This window comes from Pristiophorus japonicus, chromosome 12, assembly GCF_044704955.1.
Source record: "Pristiophorus japonicus isolate sPriJap1 chromosome 12, sPriJap1.hap1, whole genome shotgun sequence".
In the NCBI taxonomy this organism is placed as follows: domain Eukaryota; kingdom Metazoa; phylum Chordata; class Chondrichthyes; family Pristiophoridae; genus Pristiophorus; species Pristiophorus japonicus.
In genome coordinates, this window is record NC_091988.1 from 50,269,369 (window position 1) to 50,294,201 (window position 24,833).

Genomic DNA, 24,833 nt, shown 5'->3' on the forward strand with positions numbered 1-24,833 from the left:
GAGAAACTTCTTTACCCAGAGATTGATAAGAATGTGGAACTTGCTACCACAAGGAGTATATGTTGATAGGGTTAGATGAAGGGTGGGAGGTGGCTCATAAACACCAGCATGGACCTACTGGGCCAAATAGCCTGGGGGTGTGCTGTAAATAGTGTGTAATACATATCCGATAACTGAGTGACCAGTAGAAAAGGTTGGGACAGTTGGAGACCTGTATATGGCAAAGTGCATTTAAAGACAAAAAAATAACTAGTTTTAATTTGTGTCCATTATTAGGCCTACGATGATGATGGTATGGGGCTCAGGCCGGAGGATAATCCCGCTTTGGTTTCTGTGCCAAATCCACTGTATGGCGCATATGATGCAGTTATAGATAACACCACCGAGCCCTTTGAGGTAAGTAGCAACTAAACTTGCTCAAGGTACACCCAATGGGTTTCAATATGTGCTGTGTAGAATTTTGGATGGAAGTCACCCCCCGCCCCCCCAAAAAAAAAATTTAAAGGGAAGATTGGTCAAATTTTTCTAGTTAAAGGCCAACATTACAAATTTACTTGCAACTTGCTGACAACAAATAGCAAAACCAGTTCTTAAATAAAAGCACCATTTATGTATATATAAATAACATCTGTATATGTATTATTTACTTCAGCATGGAGAAGGTCTAAGGTCTAACAAAGTAACAGTTGTTGATATATTGGGTTGGATTTTTGGGTCTTCTGTTTTTTGCAGCGGCAATGGGGTGTTCAGCCTACAGTGTCCTGCAGTGATCCTCGGGTCCGGTTTTGTGATGGCGCGGTGCGGCTGCACTGGTGTGCAACGTCCGTTTGCGACACCAGCGCGAGTTTGAACTCCTGCCCGACCTAAAGCGTGCCTCGAATGGACCGCCTGGGAAATCAGGGCGGTCCAAACATCCCGCCGGCGAAGAGGTGCACCTCCAGCTGCCCAAAGTTATCTACTGAGGCGCTAACTTTCCCACCCCACTGCCATTATAGCCCCAAAAACATAAAAGCCAAAAATCCAGCCCATTAATTGTACATTGTGCTGAACATAAATCCTCAGTGTAAGCATTTCTTAATTTAATTAAAACATTGTATTAAAATACAGGACAATGATGAATATGGATATTATTCAGATACGCAGAACATTCTACAAGACTGAGAAGGCGGCCTCACTGCTTTTTACGATCAGCTCATACTGTGCAGTTTTAACGCAGCATATGACGACGATACTACGGGGGCAAGGGGGAGGGGGGGCGAGAAAAAAATACAGACTCTAAACAAATGGAAGGCTCCGACCGAAGGAGAGGGCTGTACATTAGTAATGGAAAAGGAGAATCGTTGGACTTGGTGTCTGATTACTTTTCGTACTGACGTGTGCACATACTGCTGGGGTCACCGAGGAACATGTGGAATGAACTCACCGAGTTCCATTTTCAGTGCATTTCTGCAATAGATGACGCTAGAAAGACTGAAAATTTATTTTTTCATTTTGTACTAATAGTCAAAGATAACACTGTTTATATAAATATATATATATATATTTTAAAAAGTTCTGATACTCATCTTTTTACAAGTAGATGTGTAATAAGGACATTGTAAACTTTATTTTTTGTATATATTCCATATTTTAAAGTAGACAAATGACAATTGAATTTTCATTTTCTTACATTTTAAAAGTGCATTAAGAGGGCAGTAATGACTAACACAAAGACAGAAAACAGTAGAATTGCACAGCAGGTCTGGCAGCAATGAAAAGACAAAACCATGAGTTATACTTTGAGTGGAAATGCTTTAGTCGATCTACCCAGACCAACTGACCATTTCTGCTCACAGATGCTGATGGCCCCACTGTGTAGTTACTGTTTTTATTTCAGATAACATTTTGCAGTTTGTTTCTATCCTACTAACAAATACCTATTATAAAGTCCTTATGCTCAATCTAGTTTTGAATTCTGTGTTTCAAAAACTGGAGTCTTGCTTAAAATGAGTGGGATAGCCTGATGAAGGTTAATGAAAATCATGTGTATTGAAGAAATATCGGGACATGGACCTTTACCCAACACTAAAGCATTGAAGACCAAATGGTTAATGGCTCGAGAGATCAGGTTGTACAGGCCTGTCTCACCCATGCTTCAAAAACACACCCAAGGCCTGTTGCACATCATGTTCATACCAGATCTCAAATTCTTCATGAAAAAAATAAAAATAAATGAATTTTTATTGAACTGTGCAAATGTTTGTTTTCCAGGACTGAGCAATAATAATTAACAAGGGCTTTTATGCCAAGTGATGTAGTTGTTATCCTCTGAGTTAGGCCTCAGGGCACTTCAGTGCTTTACTAATGCATTCATTCATAGGCAGTCCCTCAAACGAGGATGATTTGCTTCCACCAGAGTTCGCAGATGTTTCAATGAAGGGCCCGATGTTCCAGTCCTGAACTCCAATTGAGGGGTGGAAGATGCCTGTGCGTGGATTTTTTTTTAAAAAACGTGTGGTGACCGTTGCACATCAGCCACCACACGGGTTCAACAGAGCTAGGCCTTTATCCAGTGGCAAGGATTGAACCAGAACAACTGGAGACCTGCCCTGCTGTACGGACCTAGTGCACTCATATCGCAGTGTGGGCAGGCTATACTAATGACATTTGTTGTGATTGCTGCTCTATTTGAATGGGGAATAATACACCATTGCCCACTAGGTGGCAGTGTTAGCCCAAATATTAATACTGAATGCTATAAATTTGATACTGGTGATGCATGTAATAGTGTTATAAATCACACTACACCATGAAATTTTAATGCATAGTGCTAACGTTTAGAGTGGTACAATAATGAACAAAAATCAGGCAATCGTGTTTTTTGGAACACCAGAATTTGTAGTCGTCTTGCAGAAGTGTCCTCTAGAGATCACTGCTTGCATTTTTAACAATTATGGTAAAGACATAAATAAGATAGCACTTTTGAAAAAACTGACCCTAGAGTAAGAACTGACATTAATGCAACAATCTTTAAAATTCAACTAGCTTCACAAATGAACTAGTCATAGAGGACCTGAAGGATGAAAAGAAAAAAAAGACTTGCATTTATATAGCGCCTGTCACAACCACCTGGCATCCTAAAGTGCTTTACAGCCAGTGAAGAAGTATAGTCACTGAGGACAATCAATATACAGGAGATGGTAACTGAACATTTGCCACAGTTACATGCCAGCATGTATGCACTTAATCACCAGATTTGAGAGACCTCCTTTACAGTTCACAGCTGATGTATTTAGTCAGTTTCTAAAATTTGGGTGACTCCATCCAACCCATCAACAGTTTATAGTAAAATCAAAATAAATTCCTCAGTCCATTTTCCTAGTTTATTATTTCAGGAAAGTACAGTACATAAGACATTACATTACAACATTCAATATTTGAACTCTGGACCTTCTAAAACTTTGTTAAAAAATTAACCTATAAATACATGAACTAAACAAGTTAAAATCACTTTAGCCATTATGTGTGTCTAGTGTTAGAGAACTTTTGATTTCATACCACAAAATGTGCACACTACAAGCCAAGGTGGCAAAGCCACAGCTCGCTGGCGCATATTACTCCACATTATCAACATTGATTCAGCTCCGCTCAAACCATTTGATTCATAGAACACAAAACTGTCGAAGCATTTGAAAAACACAAGCAACATGTAGGCAGCTGTCAGCTCACCTGTGAGATAGGAAGAACATCACATCTAATAGTTTCCCATTTCAGGACACATACAGAAGCTGAACATTACAAAATGCCACAAGCTCAATTGTACAGATTGGCAAAATAATGTTTTATTTATCTGTTACCCGGTTTCAAGAGTACATAACCTAAAAACTTGCATTCTTTAAAGACTGCCTGATGAGCTGAAATTGTGAATGAGATTTTTTTTTAATTGCCTATGTCCAATTCCAAAATTTTGGATGGGACTCGATTCGCAACAGGACAAGAGTCATGGAGAACAGGCAGTTCACCTCGGGAGGTACAGGTAAACACGGCTGTTGATGTGCTGTGCATCTGCGCCAATAGTCATGGAGAATCGGGGAGTTTTGGGAATAGAAGAAATCAAAATTTACCAGGATAGATTTTATATGCTAGAGAGATTTAAGTTGCACAACTTTATAAAGGCAGTAGTTGGGAGAAGTGGAGGGATTTGGAACGAAGATACTATTTAATAGAAGATGTTGTCAGAAAGGCAGCACTTTCGGACTAGCTTACATCAAAGTACTGCACCACAAAGCAGTCAGACATGGTGTGCAGCTGCAATTTACCATTGGTCAAGTTCCCGATCTCAGTCAGGACATTGTGGGAAGCTGCAATTCACAGGTATTGCTGCATACCTCCAAGCTGTCAGTTACAGGGCAATGTTTGCAGCAGATTTGCCAATCCCACAAACCAAGCAACTTATTACCGAGCTTTAAGGATGCCAGCCATGATGATCCTCCCATCTATACTGGACATTGGAATATCTGTACTTAACTCTGGGAGGGCAAAATTCCACCTTTCGATAACCCCGTTAGCGCCTCTGGGGGTCACTAATGGAATGCAAGACACTTTTTGCCCCGGGGAAGGGGCGGGCACTACTGCCTCCCGGGAATTTGCGGAGGCACTGCTATGGCAGCGCCACACGACCAACGATGGTCATCACACTGGGCCACCATCTTTTTTTGTCGGCCGATTCTCGGGTCAGCTCAATAATGGCGGCCCTAGCATGATCCGGGCCACCATCGTGCAGCCTGGCACTCAGTCTTGGGTGCTGGGCTGGTTGCCAAGTGGAGGCCATCAGAGGCCTTACAGTACACAGCGGCCCTCCCCTTTAATCATAGCACTGCCTTCAGCACCCCAATTACTGTCCCCCAAAGGAAGTGTAGTGCGGAAGATTGCGATCCGCTTCCTTTTTGAGGGGCAGTAAGGGCAGTTCTGCAGTGGGGCGGGATTTCCGCAGCAGATGCTAAAAGTCCTGGCCCTGGAAGGTTACCGCCCCCAAATCGGGGCCCAGGGCAATTTCACCCCCTGAATATCTGTCCCAATTAGATGTTGCTAAGCTGCCACCAGGTGACTTTACCATTTCAGTTAAAACATTCAAATAATCACATGGCTGTCTACATCATCCTGGGTTTAAGCCCCAAGCTTTAAACAAATACAGAAAACATAAAATTCTATACATCTCCTGTGTGCTAAAATTGAAAAACATGAATTTTATTGCTTTTTGGATGTTGATATTTACACCAGTCAATGAGCTCATAATTAAGTACAGTATTGTTACTTTTTTTAAAAAAATCACATCTACAGTAGTTTAAGTACAGAGAAAACCGAATCCTGTCAATAAAATGTATGAATTGAAAAAATAAAATGCTTCCTGGCTGGTAGACACTTCTATTTAGCATCACTCTGCTGTTGGTAAAATTTCATTTTGTGTTCGTGTGATTGAGGCGCTTTGCAATATATGAAACTGGAAGCACCAATTTTAGAAAGGGTGCTAATCGGATTAGGGTGGAACTCCAGTGTGGAGAAGTGTCCTGACATGGGCCATTAAAATACAAGGGCCTAGAAATTTGTCTCGGGCAGAGGCGTAAAGCGGGCGGTATCGGATCAGCCGCCCGTTATACGCAGCGCCTGATTGCAGTGGCACTGCAGTCAGTCAATTTAACTGCATTTTATCAGGCGCTGAGTATAAAGGGCAGCGGATCCAATACTGCCCAAGACGAATTTCTAGTCCAAGATCTTTACTAGACCCATGTGATGACTTACACAATTGCTGCTGAAGCTGGACTGTGATAAATGGAGGTGAGGGGTGTGTAAAAGCTCTCCGACAGAGGGAGACAAAATCAAAGCAAATCAGTTATAGCCCTATACTCTTAAGCGGTTGGTTTTGGGCACCACTGGCAGAAGCCGGGGAATAAAGCTACCCATTGGGCTTCTCAGATAGGGAACAGAGAATGTAACAGAAGGCAGGGTGGGGAGAGGAGAAAAAGCAACAACACAAGTTAGGATTGGATTGTGATGTTTGCATTTGTGCTTGGTGCTTTGAAGGATTCTGAAATTTAGGAATGTGTAATATTCCCAATTCTAACCACCTGCAAACTACAAAAATTCATTTAAAGCTTTTGGTAGCTTCATTAACAAAGTCCAATGCATAAAAAGCAGCTAAAACTGGGCCTTCATCAGAATTCAACTATATGGACAACTTGACAGTTAATGTGCAGATTGATCCAATGGACATGCACAAATACTGTGCATTTAATCAACAAATAACCCAAGAAAATAAAAACTTCATGTAAAGGCTGAAGCTCAAATCGGTTACTAAATATAAACTATAGGTACAACCGATTGGTAAATCTTCATTACAGTTTCCTCTGTGGATTAGCAGCTTTAGTATAATGCAATTAGTGCATGCCTGTCACATTCCAGGGATCATATCTTATTAAGCACAATAAACAAAATAACAGAGAAAATGAGTCCTTTCATCTGGAGCCTAAAACGTGCGAGCAATTTACAGACCTCTAATTGACCTTAAAAATTAACAAGCAGCTGCAGTTACCTGGATTCATGCAGGGAGTACTTAAGTAATGGCCTTAAAAGGAACCAGCCAGGTAAGCAGCTGAATGTCAGAGCTCCACATCCCAGACTGCCCATCAGCAACACCACTGTACATCCACCAGTAATAGTGGAGATCAGTTTTCTTTTCAGTACACTTGAATCTGACCTGTTACAGGTCATTTTATTCAGTTACTTTACATCCTCCAACCATTTTACCCCAGTTCACACTCTGCTCTTACGACTCACATCTACTGTCCATTCTTCCTTCCCCTGCCCCTACCCTTTGTGCAACAGTGGAGGCAGAGCTTTCAACCATCTTGCCTCTGCAATTCCTTCCCAAACCCATCTGCCCAACTACATCTTTTGCCAAAAGCTTCCATCTTTGACTAACTTCAGTCCACTTCCCCAGCTCCCCACCGTGCCATGCTATATTAAAAATGCACTCGAGTAGTGCACTCGAATATTAGTTATGAGGTTAATTACCAATAATATTCTCCCATTATATTTTTTGTCACATTTCAAAACACAGCAGCCTCATTGTATATAAATTAGAAAAAATACATTTATTTTGTTCCCTTCCAAGGCTTTCTTCACTACTATGGTTTCCTCTCCTCCTCCAATCTTCCTTTCTTTCCATACACTGGCGGAGACTTTGGGTTGGGTGCTGCACAAGCGCGATATTGGTGGTGCGTGTTCGGTGCTCGTCCAATTGCAGGCAACAAACGGGCGCTAAACAAGTTAAAATCACTAGCCATTATTAGCTGCAGGCAACAAACGGACGCTCTGCTGCAGCTCACCGGTCGGTTAAGGTTACTGCATGCAGCGGGTCGGCAGGCAAGCCTTGTTGGAGAGGGAAAGCGGAGGATGGGATTGGGGGGGGCGAGGAGAGAGAGACAGACAAGTCTGGCCGTCTTTTTATGGGGCCTGGAGGAGCACGCCTACAGCACCTTAAGAAAAACAGAAAGCTTATCTTTTGGGAGAGGCCTCTCCAATGGATCCTTTGAAGACCTCTGGTTTGGCCTCTCAAAGCAAGTACCATCATCGCTCAGTTCTCCTTGAAAGCTGCAATCGGGGTCCTCCCACAGGCGCAGGACACAAAGTTCTGTATTTCAATGGCCTCCCACCTGTTGTGGGCGGGAGTCCATTTAAAGGCACGCCTGAGGTCCCCACCAGATGTTCAACAGCTGGCCGGCTGTTTTTCAGGCGAGAAGTGGCTGGCCGGCAGATGCAAGTCTCCCCCACTATCCCTGCGTGGTTCCTGCCTCAGATGTTCCAGCAGAAACCATGAGCTTGTAAGACTTGAAATTATGGATTTGAGACCATGTTCCAACACACACCGGCAGGAATTGATAAAGCAACATAGGGATCCACTGGATTTTACAAGTACCCAAAGCTGCAAATGTGCTCTTCAGTGCTACACCATACAAAATAACCATTCACCTAGAATCATAGCAATTTACAGCATGGAAGGAGGCCATTTCAGCCCATCGTGTCTATGCCGGCTGACAAAGAACTATCCAGCCTAATTCCACGTTCCAGCTCTTGGTCTTGGTCTTGTAGGTTACGGCACTTTAAAAAGTGCATATCCAGGTACTTTTTAAAATTTGAGGCAGAAACCCTCAAATTTTAAAAAGTACCTGGATATGCACTTTTTAAAGTTCCAGACCCCCACCACCCTCTGGGTGAAAACATTTCCACTCAAATCCCCTCTAAACCTCCTACTAATTACTTTAAATCAATGGCCCCTGGCTGTTGACCTCTCTAAGGGAAATAGGTCTTTCCTATCTACTCAATCTAGGCCCCATATAATTTTATATACCTCACTAAAGTCTTTCCTCAGCCTCCTCTGTTCCAAAGAAAACAACCCCAGCCTATCCGATCTTTCCTCATGGCTAAAATTTTCCAGTCCAGGCAACATCCTCAAATCTCCTCTGTACACTCTCTAGTGCTATCACATCTTTCCTGTAATGTGACCAGAACCGCACACAGTACTGCAGCTGTAGCCTAACTAGTGTTTTATACAGTTCAAGCATAACCTTTCTGCTCTTGTATTCTATGCCTCAGCTAATAAAGGCAAGCATTCCGTATGCCTTCTTAACCACCTTATCTACCTGGTCTGCTACCTTCAGGGATCTGTGAACATGCACTCCAAGGTCCCTTTGTTCCTCTACACTTCAGAGACCCATCATTTATTGTGCATTTCCTTGCCTTGTTCGCCCTCCCCAAATGCATTAAGTTCTCCAACATCATTCAACAAGCACACCCAGAAATTTCACATGAGCTGATCACCACATAAATTTGCAATCTATTCTAGGTTTTCAAATATTATCTATAGAAAAGTATTACTTCCTAATAAACTATGTCACGTATCATATGCAACAGTCAAGAACGGAGATATCCTAACACTAATTATACAGTGACACGATGTGTTTCTGCTCGAACAGTGAGATTCCCGGTGTCCCAGCTGTACCATCAACAGCAGTTGGTTCAACCACATTATGCCATTGCGAATTGTGCCAATTAACAAAACCAAACAAACAATCAAGGCTAGGGACAAAAGACCCAAAACCTGAATTACATTTACTTGTCTTTAATAAAGAGCTCTCACAAGGGAAAGGAATAAAAGCTTAAGCCAAATCAGATATTATCGCTAACCTTACTATACACATCAGATGGGTGTGTGCACTTTTCATGTGTCTCCAGGATCGTGAAGAATACAGACAAAACAAGGGCCACGAGAAACCCAGGCTCACTGCAGATAAAGAATAAATCAGGTGAATATGGAGAAGAGCCATAAGCAGGTCACAGCTAATAGAGGGCTTTGAAAGCAGCAGTCAGTTTGACTCCTTGGTGTTTAGTTTATTCATGTACTCAACTGCAATAACTAAAATGGATAGAGAATATGCATCACAGCACTGTTACAGTACTCCAGCTTGTGTCATTCATAATCCATGTATACATCATACGTTGTAACCGCCTCCACTGAATTTGAAGGAAAGTTGATTATTCTTTTTAAATCTGATCTGTGAATAGCTTATACTCTGAGGTAGAAGTTATATAAAATACTAGTTATATGTGTTGGGATCTAAAGGGTCAGTCAGTCTTGCATAATAATGGGACATGGCTAAATGGCTACAGCTTCTATGGATAATAAGTACCTTTGTGTAAGATTTACTGACTAAAAATTTTTTCAAGATTGTTGCTCCCAAAGAACTACTACTTCTGTGGTATGCAGACAATGCAAGTTACAATATTACCATCTTGGCTGTAATGTTCTCTTCTACCCATCATCAGTATGGACGTACGTAAATGTTCTCCGTCACTCCTCAGAGAGAGCTCTGCATGACTACTAATTTTAACGTGTTCTATACAGGTCATAAAAAACTACCACAAAATGTGGAAGATATACAATTTGCCCTATTATCTGCCAATTATGCATGCTAACTGTTAATGTCTTAAAGCCAGTTTCTGAATAGTTAAGATACTCGATTTATTTAGAGAATTATAAATGTTGCAGGTAAAAAAGTATTCCTTTCAAAGCAATGTTTTTTTACTTACTGTTTCGTGGAGTAGTATATCCCTATCTCCTTATTGTTGAAAAAGTGCACTGTACAGTGCTGAGTCCCCACTTTCCATCACTGGTCTGTGCAAAGTTAGCCAATCACAGCTGGGGGGAGGGAATAATGAGAGGAGCTGCATTGGGCCAGAGTCTACTTTGACTTGAAGAGGAGAAAGGAGAAAAAAAAATTAAGAAAAAAAGCCAAGATAGCTGAGCACCGTCCAACAATCCCACCTGTATATGTGCATAGGTGAGGATAGGATGGGTCGTCACTTTGATACTCTTACAGTTGAGTCACTTTCCTGGCTCGCGTACTTGAAGAATGGTAGTTTGGACAAAGTAACACACGGCCGCTGCTACCAATGGGACTGGACACTGGCACAAGTCACAACCTTCAGGAGAGCAGGGGTGAGGATAGAGACATTACAGGGAAAGTTACAGAAGGAATTAAAGCTTTACCTAAGTCACAATATAGGAAAGAAAGGTATGATAAAAATCAGCTAATTTTATATATGTAAAATAAATTAAAATTGCTGTTAAATATGATTGAATACAGAATGAAAACATTTGATTATTCCTTCCTACAAAGTAATATAATTAATGAGGCTTCCTGAAGCTAAAGTATGTTTCAGGTTTATCACATTAGTATTCGCTGCATGACTGTCAATATCTGAAAGTGGTAGACAGGATTCGCTTAGTTCTCTTTCCTGCACAAGTTCTCTTTCTCTTATTAGAACTGCTTTTGCCCCTCCCCCATTTTAAACACTATCCTCTGCCATAGTAACCTCAGTGTTAATCAGAATCCGACCATCTGATGAGCACTGAAGGACACCAAACTTTCCTCAGATTTAACTTCTTTGATCAGCAGGACTCAAGAGGAAACAACACATAACTACAGCAACTGCAACTTGCATTTATATACTGCCTTTATCATAGTAAAAAAATCCCATGTGCTTCACAGGAGTATAAATCAGACAATTGCAGAGAAGCCATTGCAGGAGATTCTCTGGCAATGACTAGATATGCAAGAGTGGAACCAGGCGAGGGCAGTCCCACTCAGCTGGGCGATGGAGGATTGTGGTCAACCGGATCAATGCAGACAAGTCAAGAAGGATGTGGAGGGATAGTGCATCATCGTCAGAGGATGTCATTTGTGATTTTAATTAGGGCTGTTGTCAGTGCTGTGGCAACAGTGAAATCCGATTGGAGGGGGTCAAACATAGAATTGCGGTAAAGATGAGCACGGATTTGGGAGGTGACAACACATTCAAGGAGTTTGGAGAGGAAAGGGAGGTTCTTAAGAACTAGGTTCTTAATTCCTCTTGTTTTATGTAGAGCAACATAATTCCAAGTACTATTTTGAACCATCAGCAACAATCTTATAAATAACATGAACCACATCACTTTATATTTTAAAGTAACTATAAGAAAATCATTTAACGGAGGTTCAGCTGACAAAACAAAGTTACGTCAAACTCAAGTTTATTTTCTGCCAGCACTTGCTCTCACCCACGCTACACAATGCTGTGTTTTGTGATATTTCCTGATATCCTGCTGTGAATTGTATGGTAATATTGTGCTCAGTCTTCAGCATCACTTCAGTACTAATATTGTCATGCTATTAAAAAAATTAACAGTATAGAGTAGAGCACAAGTACGGACTGTAATTTAACCTCGGGATCTAAAAGACATCCATGAACCACTCAACATTTCCTCTCAAGGCTGATGTTTCCATTTGAACCTCAGGAGTAAATCTGTCTTACTGTTTTTCATCAATGTGCATATATTGCCTAATCTCTGTTAAACTCGAAGTTTTCTCAAAATTCAAAGATTCCCCCTCTGTGTGAAGAAACCCTAAGGAAGGATCATTTTGGACTCGCTTAAAATGAAATGAACTTTGGGGTTTTAAAAGATGCATGGGTCTGCAAGGGAAAAGGGCTGCAAAACCAGGGGACTACTAACCTGAAAAAGGTCAATCTTTGGATATTGGATCTGTCTGGGATATGAGAGCTAAACAAATTGTCTGGGGAATTGTGTAAACTCAGAAACTCTGCTCCCTAGGAGACATTAACATTTCAACAATTGACCCAGAGATAGACAGCTATAGCTCTAAGCATGAAACCCATCCAGCACATGCATAATGTTAATCACTTTTCCGGCCTGCATGGAAAACCCAGGCCTAGGCAGACAACGTAAACTAATTTTTACAATCGCAACTTGAATCCAACAGATCGACACATTCTAAACAAGTTATCGTTAACGAGCCCGCCAAAATTTAACTAAGAATTATCAAGCCCGCCAAAACTAAGACAAAGAATTGGGTTTGATTTGGCGCGCAGATTAGAAAGGCTCTCAAAGTATAATTGAGGCCCTGTTTTATGGGTTAATCAGCCTTCTGAGCAACTAAGAACCTCCACTACACTATTGGACTCTTGAGCGACCAACACTCCATCAGCGTCTTCGGCCTCGACGGCACTCCTGGGTTACACTGCTCTGCTACCGAAGAAGGAAGAAAGATCATCAAAAGGGCAGAGAAAAGCAGTTCCCAGTGACTTCGGACATCAACTCATCATGGCAACAACTGAGCACAGCCAACGTGGTAACATCGAACCACCGCGATTGACAAATCCTAAGAAACTACTTGACAAGAAACCTAAGATTCGAAAGTTTTCCGCTCTAAAATCTATTCCTGGCTTACAACAGGTGAAACATTACCTAAAATAACCCAAAGTTCTACTCCTACAAGAAGAAAGTGGGTATTCACCCCAGAAATCCAAACCATGCCTTACAGCATCAGCGGACTCAACCCAACTGAAGACTATGCAGCAAGAAGTCTTCCACGACATTCGGGGTATGCCAAGCAAAACCTAGAGTTCAGCGAACCCCGAAACCGCGAACCATCACTCTGCCAATAAGAGGATTGGTGAACATTATCCCTGTTGGCCTAGAGTTTAACCTAGTCAGATTTAGGCATTGAGAGGTGGGAGATGTATTATTTTCTGTAACCCCTTTTGTATTTGTAAGAAAGTGTTCCTTATTTTAGAGATTGTAAGTTTTGACATTGATTTTATTCAGAAAAGAAAAATACAAAGTTTCTTGCACCAAAATCAGTTGTCTGCTGCACTTTGTCACATCCCCAAATAAATCCAAAGTCTAGAACCCAGGGAGTGGAAGCAATTCGAACTACTCAGAAGGTCAAAAGTGAACCTGACCCCCAGACCACCCCCTGCACATCAGTATTCAGAGAGGTGCATATGTATTCTCCCACAGCTAGGTTACTGTGTTAGTGCATAAGGGATGGGCTAGACTTTCCACTAGGTAGCTAAGGCCCAAAAAAATGGGCCATGTTCCAGCAATGTGGGACGTTGTGGCCTTGCTGATCACCAGCACAAAGCCCATTTTTTTTTGCCGATTTTCCACTCTGTCTTACCTCGGCGATGTCAAATGGGCGGTGATTTTTCGGCGATCTCACGATCACCCACCGAAAAAACAGAAGTAAAAAAAAAGGTTCCCTAGCAACGCTATTCTGGGCATGTGTGGGATTTTTTTTTTGTGGTTGAGTTTCTTTGCTGCGTTTTGAGAGGTCAGGGGTCATCACACATGCTCAGAAGCACATGGAGGGTCAGAGAGTGAGAGAGAGAGAGAGAGAGAGAGAGAGAGAGAGAGAGAAAGAGGAAGGGAGGAAAAGCTGTGTGTGTTTGGTGGAAGTGATCTTTGAATTCAGATTGAAAAGTAATTATTCTTATCGACAATTATTTTTTTGCACAATATTGAAAAATACAATATATATTATAATATATTGAAATATAATAGATAAAAGAATGCAGGAAGATAGTGAGAGGAAAAGGGCTAAACCCTTTATCGAGGCCAATGAAGCACTCGTTAACATAGTAAGTGGCAGGTGGGATGACTTGACAGGGGTGGGCATGGGAAACCTCCACCCCTTGCATATTGGAAAATATGGGCCGAGATTGCCGATGTCGTAACCTCGGCCTCAAATTAAGTATGTACACCTGACCAGTGCAGGAAAAGATGGAACAGCTTGTTGGCAGCAACCAGAGTAAGTTGCATTTTATATTTTAAATTTTACATATGTAATATTTAAATGATGCATGCAAATTTTAATTGGAATCTTGAATGTCATTTCGTTATAGTATTAATTAAATTATGAATTAATTTCTGCATCCTAACACTAAGTTGAATTTTATATGATGGAATATTGTTCATATGCAATGCAAGTTTCTAATCGAACATTTAAATCTGTCAATCTTAAAATGTTTATTACCAAGTCCATTAGCTTATGCCATGCAATGTTATCTTATCATTTACAGAAGAAGATATCCATCAATCGAGCCGAACAGAGGAGGATGGGCAGCGGCTCTGCTCAGGTGCAGATTTTATCAGAATACGAGGAGCTTGCGGTCGCCTTAGTTGGGCCTGACAGCCGTTCGGTCACAACCCCGTGGTGTGGCCGAATCCATCCTCGAGTCTCGTGAGTAGTGGGAACTGTGCAATGTGTCAAACATTATTAAAGACATCTTAAAAATATCTTCGTTACGCATGTAATGTCCTGCAATTAGATATATACTTTTCGATGTACTCTTGATTTACGAATGAGGTCATGGCAGCCCTGGTGAACCCTTGGTGCATATGGGATATTGAAAAGTATTATGATGTTTTGGGTTATTGAAAAATTGATTTGTATGTTTACTAATAATGAGCACCGTTAATGTCCTAAGTTGTTTAGAAATGTCATTTGTCTTTTTAAGGTCAAGTGTTGTTAGAATCAGTGGATTCATCCACTTCTCCTGCACCATCAAATACCTCGCAGGAGGAAGAGAAGAAACAGCTGCCAACTGTGGAGCAAGAGGAGGAAAACGACGATATTCTTTTTTGGGGGGGGGCGGGGAACAACATGTGGCCATCTCTATTGAGATGGATGAGGCACCGGGACCAAACGGTATGCAGGTGGTGATGCCAGGGCGTGAAATATTGCAAACGCCGATCCCATGGAGATCAGGTCAATGGGGTGAGCAATCGCCTACCATGGAGGGCCAAACGGAGAGCTTGATATCCCTGTGCAGGGAGACGGTCGCAACCTTACCCAGGGTTTCTGGAGACAGTTCTCCGCGAACTGGAGACAGTTTCCAGCAACCTGAGCGAGTTCAGCACGAACTTCTCCAACTGGTCTTCCGTACAAACACAGACAGCACGGGAGACGTTGGAGGCCATTCGTGAGCAAACCGCCGCAACCAATACCCAATGTCGTGTCAGCTCGCAGCGAGACCCAGAGCACGCAAGCGAGTATGGAGGACACAGTTCCTCCTGACTCATAGGTGGAGCCTCAGGCTTCAACTTCCACTCCTTCACCTCCACCACGGCAGGAAGTCTTGCCGTCCCACACTGCACAACGTGTTCGTATCGGTCTGCGTAGACCAAAACGGGCGGGTGGGGCAAGAACACGGGGTGGGACAGGACCTGGAGGGAAACGTGGCCGCAGGTGTGGGGCAGGGGGGGGAGGGGTTCATTGTTGAATTGTTTTTTGTTGTATGGAAAATTGTTAACGTTTTGTTCAAGGTTCATTGGGATTTGAAGGAAGGGTGGGGGTGGGGGTGTGGAGGGAGGGTGTTAAGTTTTTTAAAAATTAATTCGTTCGTTGTCTTTGTTAATTAAAAAAATCTTTAATTCAACAAATTTTGTGCCTTCTCTCAGTTACATTAGTTAACAAATTTATAGTTGTTCATCCTTATTTGTTTATTCTTTTATTATAGCAGCACTTTACTTAAAGCATGAATGCCGATGATCGGCCAGTGCAGGCAAGACAACAATGAAACCCCACGCAAATGAAATTTTTGATTAACCCTAACTGTAAATGAACATTTGAATATCCACAATGATAGCTCATGCAAAGCGTTCATTAATGAGCTGCTGACAAAACAGCTTAGCGGCCGTGTAACTGTCCCTGGCTACTGGTCTTCCGGGGGGGGGGGGGGCGGCGGGGTGTGTGGTGGTGGTGGTGGTGGTACCGGTGCTAGATTGCCAGGCTGATTGCACTCTCCTGCGTCCTCTTCTGCCTCGCCACTGGTTCTTCTGTCTCTCCTCCTTCTGTTGGTGGACCTGCAGCCCGATCTGGCATTACTTGTCCTCTCCTTATAGCTAGGTTATGCAGCGTGCAACACACCACAATAAACTCTGCGACCTGGTCAGGTTGGTACTGTACGCTGCCTCCCGAATGATCCAGGCATCTGAAGCGCTGCTTTAATACTCCAATTGTCTTTTCAACGATGTTGCGTGTCGCTCTGTGACTTTCATTATAACGTTTCTGTGCTTCAGTGACAGGATTATGCAGAGGGGTCATGAGCCAACTGGCAAGGCCATATCCTTTATCCCCCAGCATCCAACCTTGACCTTCTGGCTGATGGACAAACAGGTCAGGGATAGCACTTTCACCTAGCATGTGCGCATCATGGATGCTGCCAGGAAATGTAGCATTTACTGTCAGGATTGTTTGATTGTGGTCGACAACAAGCTGCACATTTAGGGAGTGCAACCCCTTTCTGTTATGAAACATCTCCACGTTCTTTAAGGGTGCTTTCAGGACAATGTGCGTGCAATCTATTGCTCCCTGTACCTTGGGGGAAGTGTGATATCCTGTAGAAACCCAAAGCCCCCTCGGTCTGTGCCTCCCTGGTCATTGGTAAGCTTATGAAGTCCATCCTGCGAGCGTAAAGGGCTTCAGTCACCTGTCGAATGCAGCAGTGTGTAGCGTGCTGAGAGAAATGGCAGATGTCACCAGCTAAAGCCTGAAAAGATCCCAATGCGCAGAAGGCTAGGGCTGCAGTAATCTTCACTTCAAAGGACAGTGCGGTTCTGATGGTGCAGGAAGGCTGCAAATCACCCTTGACGAGTTGGCATATCTCATCGATGACCTCCTTCTGGAATCGCAGCCTCCTAAGACAAGCGTTTTCAGACAAGTTCAGGTAAGATTGCTTTTCCCAAGTACCTTCGTCGCCTCGCCTGTCTTCGTCTCCATCTACGCATTACTCTGCCACCTCTTCGATTGATCCTTTCAGTAACCAGTGCGTGAGCAGTTACAATTAATGGCAGGGAACGCACAGGCCCCATATTACTATCAATAATTACTTTCACTAATTTAAAATAATCTCTCTAATCACTGTACTCTCTACGCTGTATACCAGTCAGTTTAATAGGCCCCAACAATATCAGTAAATAATTTCACTATGTAAAAACTATTTCCAAAATAACTATACCTACTTTATATACCCTGATCTAATATTCTGAGTAGAATCATCTTTAAATAACTAATAACTCAACTATTATCTCCTCTTTTTGTTGCCTCCACCCTTCCTCCTATCTTCAAAATGGCATCTGTAGTGTCCATTTCCTTCTGTTAAGCCCAGTAAAAGCAACTATTTCTCAGCGATCTTTTGGGCCTTGCATCGGCCCAGCGAAGTGCATGCTAGGTGCCGAAACTTGGGATGGGCCTTGTGTGGGCGATCATTTCGGCGATGAGAGTGGAAACTTGAGCACCTGTTTTTCCGGCAATATTTTGGGCCTAGTTTCCACTTTTTCATGAAAATGGGCGATAGAGGTCCATTTTGGGCGATAGATGGGCCTTAGATGGTCGATGTGAAGTGGAAAGTCTAGCCATTCCTGTGTGTATTTTAGATGCAGAGTGAAATTTGTCGTAAGCACCTCTGTATACAAAAACACTCTCGTAACCACAATGATAATTCCAAATGTTGTGCAGATTTATTTTAATCTAAATTTGAGATAGGCAGATGTATCTATACTTCGGGATGTAATCTTGCCAATACACAAGATGCTAAAAGCTTGAGTAGGTCTCAGAACCGGTGACAAGATTAGGCCAGGATACTAATAGTTACATGTGGGATGATGCTGTTATTGAGAGGATGGGGAAAGTACAGTTTAAAAGAAAATCTGGCTTAATCTTATTACCTTTACTGCTGATTCAAATGGTTTCAATTACTGTATCCTAGGAGTTATTAGAAACCAGAAGCTGCCAATCTGACCTAGATCACGTGGTAGAAAACATCTCTTCGTACCTTTTAAGCACATAAACCAGCCAGTGCGCACACGCTACTGTGTTTGAAGTAAATATTAATCTCCTGTGCATTTCCAAAATGCTTTAAAGTTGTCCCGAGTTAGACATCCTAGTATAGAAAACCATCTATAAATACAACTATCTAAATACATTATTATTCTTCCCTTTAACCAGTCCAACTTATCAAAACGTTTCAAATGAACATCCAGCAATCGTAATGCAGAGGCATTTTAGAAACTTCTGCTTTTAAGTGCACTTTGCAGTTCTCATTTACGAGGATTAGAGTTAATAATGAGGGCCACACATATAGAACCCTTGGATGCCTGAGCATTGTTCAGAGACTAATGGGCTATAGCCCAAATGTGATGCTACACTTCAGTACCATATTGTTAAATGAAAGAAAGTGGTAGGATTCACACCAGGTAGCTGTAATATGCGAGTGCAAAATTGGCCAGGTCTGCAACCATCTAAAACCTCTGGAATCTATTAAATGGCTGGTAATATGGACTAATGGACACACATAATGCCCAGCTGTCCAGACCTTGCACAGTTTTCATTGTGACACCACAAAACCTTTGGAACCAACACAAAGTGGACTATAACATTTTAAAAGCAGAAAGATCTCAGCAGATAGTGACATCAACTGGAAAGCACCATGGTAGAAAAGGACCAGGTCTAGTCACTACTATTTCAACATGATCATTTAGATCACAATCAGATCCCTACCATCATCATTTTCCATTTAAACGCTCAATTCACACCTCTTCAAATAAGAACGGGCTGCGATGTTTACACCTGTGGGAGTAACCTTTTTCTCACTGTAAAAATGAAATGCCCCCTTGAAACAAATCTGCAGCCAAGACCTAATTGAGTTTATCGAATGTGCGCCATATCTTCCAGGAAAGGAGTCTTCATGCAGCCGGTGCAGAGCTGGTCCATCCAGAGTGGGGCTTCGTGCTGCAAAGGAGTCCGCCTGGGATAGAAGGTGTAGGTGGTATCATAATTTAGCAGGCAGCTGATAGATGACATGTAGATGTCAGAGAATCTGCACAACCGGCGGGAAAAATAGGTGGGGTTGTGATACGTCCTGAAGATGCTCCCAAACTGGGGGTTGAATAAGTTCTTTGTCAGAGACCTAAAATAAGATTTTAAAAAAAAAGACAACTTGCATCAGCCTCTCGGGTCATTACTGTCCTCTTGTGCAGTCTATTTCCAACCCCTCATTTAAAAAAATAACCTTTTCTTGCTTAGGAAGGTGGCCTTTAGGCATCTGCCTTGATTCTTTCAATGATATCCACTAGGCATGACCCACAATTTATTACTTTCATTTGCCACCTGAAATCTTCAGGATGTGGATGTATTGGTTTAACATGTGATTATAACATCACTTTAGACCAATATGGAATAAAATTCCTCAATAAATGAGGAACGCCCTTTTACCTCTAATCAAATAAAGGAATTCCACGAGTATTGCTTTCAGATGTGCAATTTTGTTAAAAAAGACTTGTATTTATATAGCGCCTTTCACAGCCACTGGATGTCTCAAAGTGCTTTACAGCCAATGAAGTACTTTTTGGAGTGTAGTCACTGTTGTAATGTGGCGTATGGCTCTGAGACGTGGACCATATACAGTAGACACCGCAAATCGCTGGAGAAATACCACCAACGATGTCTCCGCAAGATCCTGCAAATTCCCTGAGAGGACAGACGCACCAACGTTAGTGTTCTCGATCAGGCCCACATCCCCAGCATCGAAGCACTGACCACACTCGACCAGCTCATTGTTCGCATGCCCGACACAAGACTCCCAAAGCAAGCGCTCTACTCGGAACTCCTACACTACACTACCAGGTGGGCAGAGGAAACTTTTCAAGACTCTCAAAGCCTCCTTGATAAAATGCAACATCCCCACTGACACCTGGGAGTCCCTGGCCAAAGACCGCCCTAAATGGAGGAAGAGCATCCGGGAGGCGCTGAGCTCCTTGAGTTTCGTCGCTGAGAGCATGTAGAAATCAAGCGCAGGCGACGGAAAGAACATGCGGCAAACTAGTCCCACCCACCCTTTCCTTCAACGACTGTCAAAGGTGGGACAGAGAGAGACTGTAATTTCCGTATTGGACTGTACAGTCACCCGAGAACTCACTTTTGAAGTGGAAGCAAGTCTTCCTCGATTGCGAGAGCCTGCCTATGTTGGAATGTGGCATGTCATTAATTAAGAGAAAAAGTGACTCTCATTTCTCATTTAAAGTGACATTTCACTCTTCAGGGATCACTTTATGCATCATGAGGGAATAACTAAAGCCTTAAGCTGCATGCAATTCAATCTATTATTCAGAGTCTATCAGTGTTAATGTCATGGTGTTTACATCGTGCACTCTGGCGAGGTCTCAGTCAGCCCTGTGTCAGCCAGTTTACAGACTGTACTGTAAAAGCAGCTTCAATGCTCTCAAAACATTTTTTTCCTGTGTGTATGATTTAGCTACATTTTCCACAAATGCTACAATAATTAAGAAATGAAGCAAAGAACTTTCATTTACATCACAACCTCAGGACGTTCCACAGCGCTTTACAGCCAATGAGTTACTTTTTGAAGTGTAGTCACTGTTGTAATGTAGGGAAACGCGACAGCCAATTTGTGCACAATAAAATGCCATAAATAGCAATCAGATAAATGACCAGAATGATGTTGGTTGAGGGGGCAAATGTTGGCCAGGACACCAGGGGATAATTCCTCTGCTTTTCAGCACAATGTGTCACAGGATATTTTACATCCGCCCGAGAGGGCAGATGGAGCCTTGGTTTAACATCTCATCCGGAAGACAGCACCTCCGACAGTGCACGAGAATGATGTTATTTATCAGCCCTACTTATAACATCCAAGAAATGCTGATGCACTACATGTGGAGAATGTTAAAGTGCAGCCAGCTGGAACTAATGGAAACTTTGGAGTTTTAAAGTCTGTTGGGTGCCTACCACAAGTTTGGAGATGGATTAGTCTTAGAGGTCAACAGTCATAACTTGGTACGAGATTGCTTTTGAGATTAAGCATTGATTTTCGTGGAATAAACCTGTTTATACCATTGAATTTGCATCTTTTTTAAGCGCAGACTTGATGGTGGATTCAAAATATCAGTTATGAGATTTCTATGGGAATAAACTAACATGTTAATCCTGTAGCACTGTAGTCACACACAGGGTCTCATTGTGGCACTGACTCACTAGGCTGCACTGTGAAAGTTCCTCACCATGAATGTGGCAACATTGGAATGTAAAGATAGTATTAGTGTACCAGGTTTTAAAATAGCTCTGCCACCAATGCTACTTCAGAAGGCATTACTGCTCCCCATAGAATTGAGGGGCTGATAATCTTCTGCATTGAACTTCAACTTTTGAAAAGAAAAGATGGAAGCAGAGAGGAGAAAAATTATCTGCAGCATTTGGTGCTTTTTACAGCCAATCTGCTGGCATATCAACAATGGCAAACACATCCTGATGACTTGGAGGTGAAGTCATATCTCTGAGCCATACGGATCAGTGCGGTTTGGGTGACAGTCTGTGCGGAGTCAGATGAACTCAGCCAGGAGGATGCTACAAATAGCTCCAGCTCCTCTAGGTTAGGAAAGAAAATAAGGGTTGGGGGTGCACTGTATGCACCCGTGAGTATGCTCACAGGATTGTAGAGCTGTTGAGTTGTGAGTAGCTTAGCCAGTCATGTGATATTCAGGAGACTCAATAAAACCCCAGCCAGTTGGGTTCAGGGGTCCACGATGAGGCAGGCGGTTGTGAGCCTGGTGGATGAACTGGTAATGTGTAGTGTGATTGTTAAACCTTTGCTAATAAACCAACTAGTTCTTAATAGCAATGTGTTGCTATGAATTCTTAAGCAAAGAACCCATGAAGCAAATACATTATGACGGGTGAGGGGAGAGAGAGAAAAAAAGGGTTCCTGCCCCTTGCATACAATTTTATTTTATTTTAATTTTTTTGAAATTGAAAAACAAATGCAAATTTTACCAATACAATTACCCATCACACATACCAGCATTTGCCTTCAAGGGCTATTGCACTAACTTCTGTGCTCCTCAATGTTGTTCTAATGATCTCCCTAAACGCATTGATTTTTTCCCCTTCCCTTTCAGGCTTCATCTTGCCATGCGACTCTTGACCCTCTCACACTGCTGACCCGCACTGTGACTGTCGGGAGAATCCCACCAGCTTTGCTACCCATGTGCAATGCTGCAGGAGATCATTATTTTTAAATAAATAACTTACAAACAAAAACAAAACTAAGCTGTGTAAAAGTCTGTTTTTCAATCCACTTAAAAACATTACTGCTGAATTTTACATGTTGGTACAGATGTAGGTACAGTAGGCAGCTATTCATCCCCCCCGATACTCTTAGCAAGCAGAAATCTATCTATCTCTGATGTGCTAACATTACATTTCTTTTGAATCCACTTGCACCATCGTATTACACTGCCAATGTAATCCTGTGGTATTTAACCCCTCGTCAGCTGAGGAAATATATGAAGCAGAATGTGGCAGAATGGACTGAAGGCAGCCAGGACTCGTAGAAGACGAGCTTTCCGAAAGACGTGTTGAAATGTTTATTTTCCAATTACAGGCAAAATTTCAAACTTCAGTGATTTATTGATAAAAATCCATAAAACCAACAATCGTGCCGGGCTTAGATCACAGGAATCTTTGATTTGCAGCACGAAAGAGTGAGAAATAAAACCATCATCATCGACGGTCCCTCGAAGCGAGGATGACTTGCTTCCATGCCAAAAAAAAGGATGCGTTCACAGGTGTTTCGAATGAAGAACCCGAACTACATCCTCAAGGGTGGAAGATGCCAGTGCGTCGATTTTTTTTTTTTTTTTTAAAACGTGTGGTGACCGTTGCACACCAGCCACCACAAGGGCTTGACAGAGGTAGGTCTTGGTCCAGTGGCAAGGAATACCCAAGACAACTGGAGACCTGCTCTGCTGCACGGACCTAATGCACACACGTATCGCAGTGTGGGCTGGCACGTGCTGCCCCTGGCCCCGAACTCTCGCCTCTCCTGGGCCCCGATCACGTCCCTCCACATTCTCTCGCCCTGCCTGGATCTTGTCGCTCGTGCTGTACTTGCCCACGCTCCAATCACCGACCTGCACCTTGCTGCCGTCGCCCTCCTGCACCAGCTCGCGCTGTACCTAGCAGTGGTACGCCGCCACGTTGTCCATGGCCGCTGCTTGCCGCTCCTTTTATGGCCCCAACCTGCCACTGGCAATTGTGCTCAGCCCAAGCTTGCAAACATGTTTTGATTAGTTTGTATTGGGGGTGGGGGGGGAGGAGGGAGGGGTTTGCACTTTTACCGACAAAAAAAGTTATGGGTTGGGCGTAAGCATACTTTCTTGTTTAAAGAGCATTCTGGATATTGAGAGTATTTTAAAGAGAGTGAGTGAGATATAAAACCAACACTTCACTGAAGGTACAAATTTCCTACATTACAACAGTGACTACACTTCAAAAAATAACTTTTCTGAAGTGTCGTCACTGTTGTAATGGAGGAAGAAGAATGGAAGAGTAATAGTGGTAGGGGATTCGATAGTTAGGGGAGCAGACAGACGTTTCTGCGGCTGCAGACGTGACTCCAGGAGGGTGTGTTGCCTTCCTAGTGGTCAAGGATGTCACCAAGCGGTTACAAGACATTCTAGGGGGAAGAGAGTGAACAGCCAGTCGTGGTCCATATCGGTACCAATGACATAGGTAGAAAGAGGGATGAGGTCCTGCAGGCAGAGTTTATGAAGCTAGATTTAAAAAGCAGGACCTCAAAAGTTAGTCATCTCCATGTTACTGCTGGTGCCACGTGCTAGTGAGTACAGAAAGAAAAGGATAGAGCAGATAAATTCGTGGCTGGAGAGATGGTGCAGGAGGGAGGGCTTTAGATTCCTGAGGCATTGGGACAGTTTCTGGAGGAGGTGGGACCTGTACAAGCCGGATGGGTTGCAGCTCAACAGAGCCGGACCAGTATCCTCGCGGGAAGCTTAGCAGGGGGATGGGAACCGGAGAATAGATTCAGTGAGGGGAGAAGCAAAGCTGGAATTGGGCAGCAGAAAAGTAGAAAGTGAATTTGGAAGACAGAGGATACAAGGGCTGGAAGATAGACAACAAGGAAGTCTGATGCCACTAAATGGTTATATACTTCAATGCAAGGAGTATAGGGAATAAGGCAGACGAGCTGACAGCACAGATAGAAACTTGGGAGTACGATATTATAGCTATTACGGAGACATGGCTGAATGAAAGGCAGGTATGGCAGTTCAACATTTCTGGTTACAGGGTTTTCAGATGGGATAGAGAGAAGGGGGTAAAAAAGCAGGGGGGGGGGGGGGTCGCAGTATTAATTAAATAAACAATTACCGTTGGGAGAAGGGATGATATGTTAGAGGGATCATTAAACAAGGCCGTATGGGTTGAATTGAAGAACAAAAAAGGGGCGATCACACTACTGGGAGTCCACTATAGATCCCCAGTCAAAGGGAGATAGAAGAACAAATATGTGGGCAAATTGTTACAGCTCTCTAGTTTTTGCACTGTAACAGTGGGGGATTTCAACTACCCTAATATTAACTG

The 24,833-nt window shown here is 42.7% G+C and overlaps 2 protein-coding genes across 14 annotated transcripts in view; one reads left to right on the forward strand and one right to left on the reverse strand.

Moving 5' to 3' along the window:
* Positions 1-2,236, forward strand: part of stab1 (stabilin 1) — a 271,384-nt gene extending 269,148 nt beyond the window's left edge. For all 6 annotated transcript variants that reach the window (XM_070895414.1, XM_070895415.1, XM_070895416.1 and 3 more), the window contains 2 exons: positions 277-396; positions 1,108-2,236. In XM_070895414.1, the coding sequence (XP_070751515.1) occupies positions 277-396; positions 1,108-1,161 (174 nt within the window). In that variant the 3' untranslated portion in view covers positions 1,162-2,236. The remainder of the gene's footprint in view (positions 1-276; positions 397-1,107) is intronic.
* Positions 1-24,833, reverse strand: part of LOC139277236 (5'-nucleotidase domain-containing protein 2-like) — a 117,689-nt gene that overhangs the window by 9,158 nt on the left and 83,698 nt on the right. For 3 of the 8 annotated variants that reach the window (XM_070895423.1, XM_070895422.1, XM_070895420.1), the window contains one exon: positions 15,856-19,347. The exons of 1 other annotated variant lie outside the window; for it this stretch is intronic. In XM_070895423.1, coding sequence (XP_070751524.1) covers positions 19,086-19,347 — 262 coding nt within the window. In that variant the 3' untranslated portion in view covers positions 15,856-19,085. Of the gene's footprint in view, positions 1-3,348; positions 7,297-8,192; positions 10,519-15,855; positions 19,348-24,833 lie in introns of those variants that run through there. 4 more of the 8 variants (XR_011596057.1, XR_011596059.1, XM_070895421.1 and 1 more) reach the window with 4 other exon arrangements.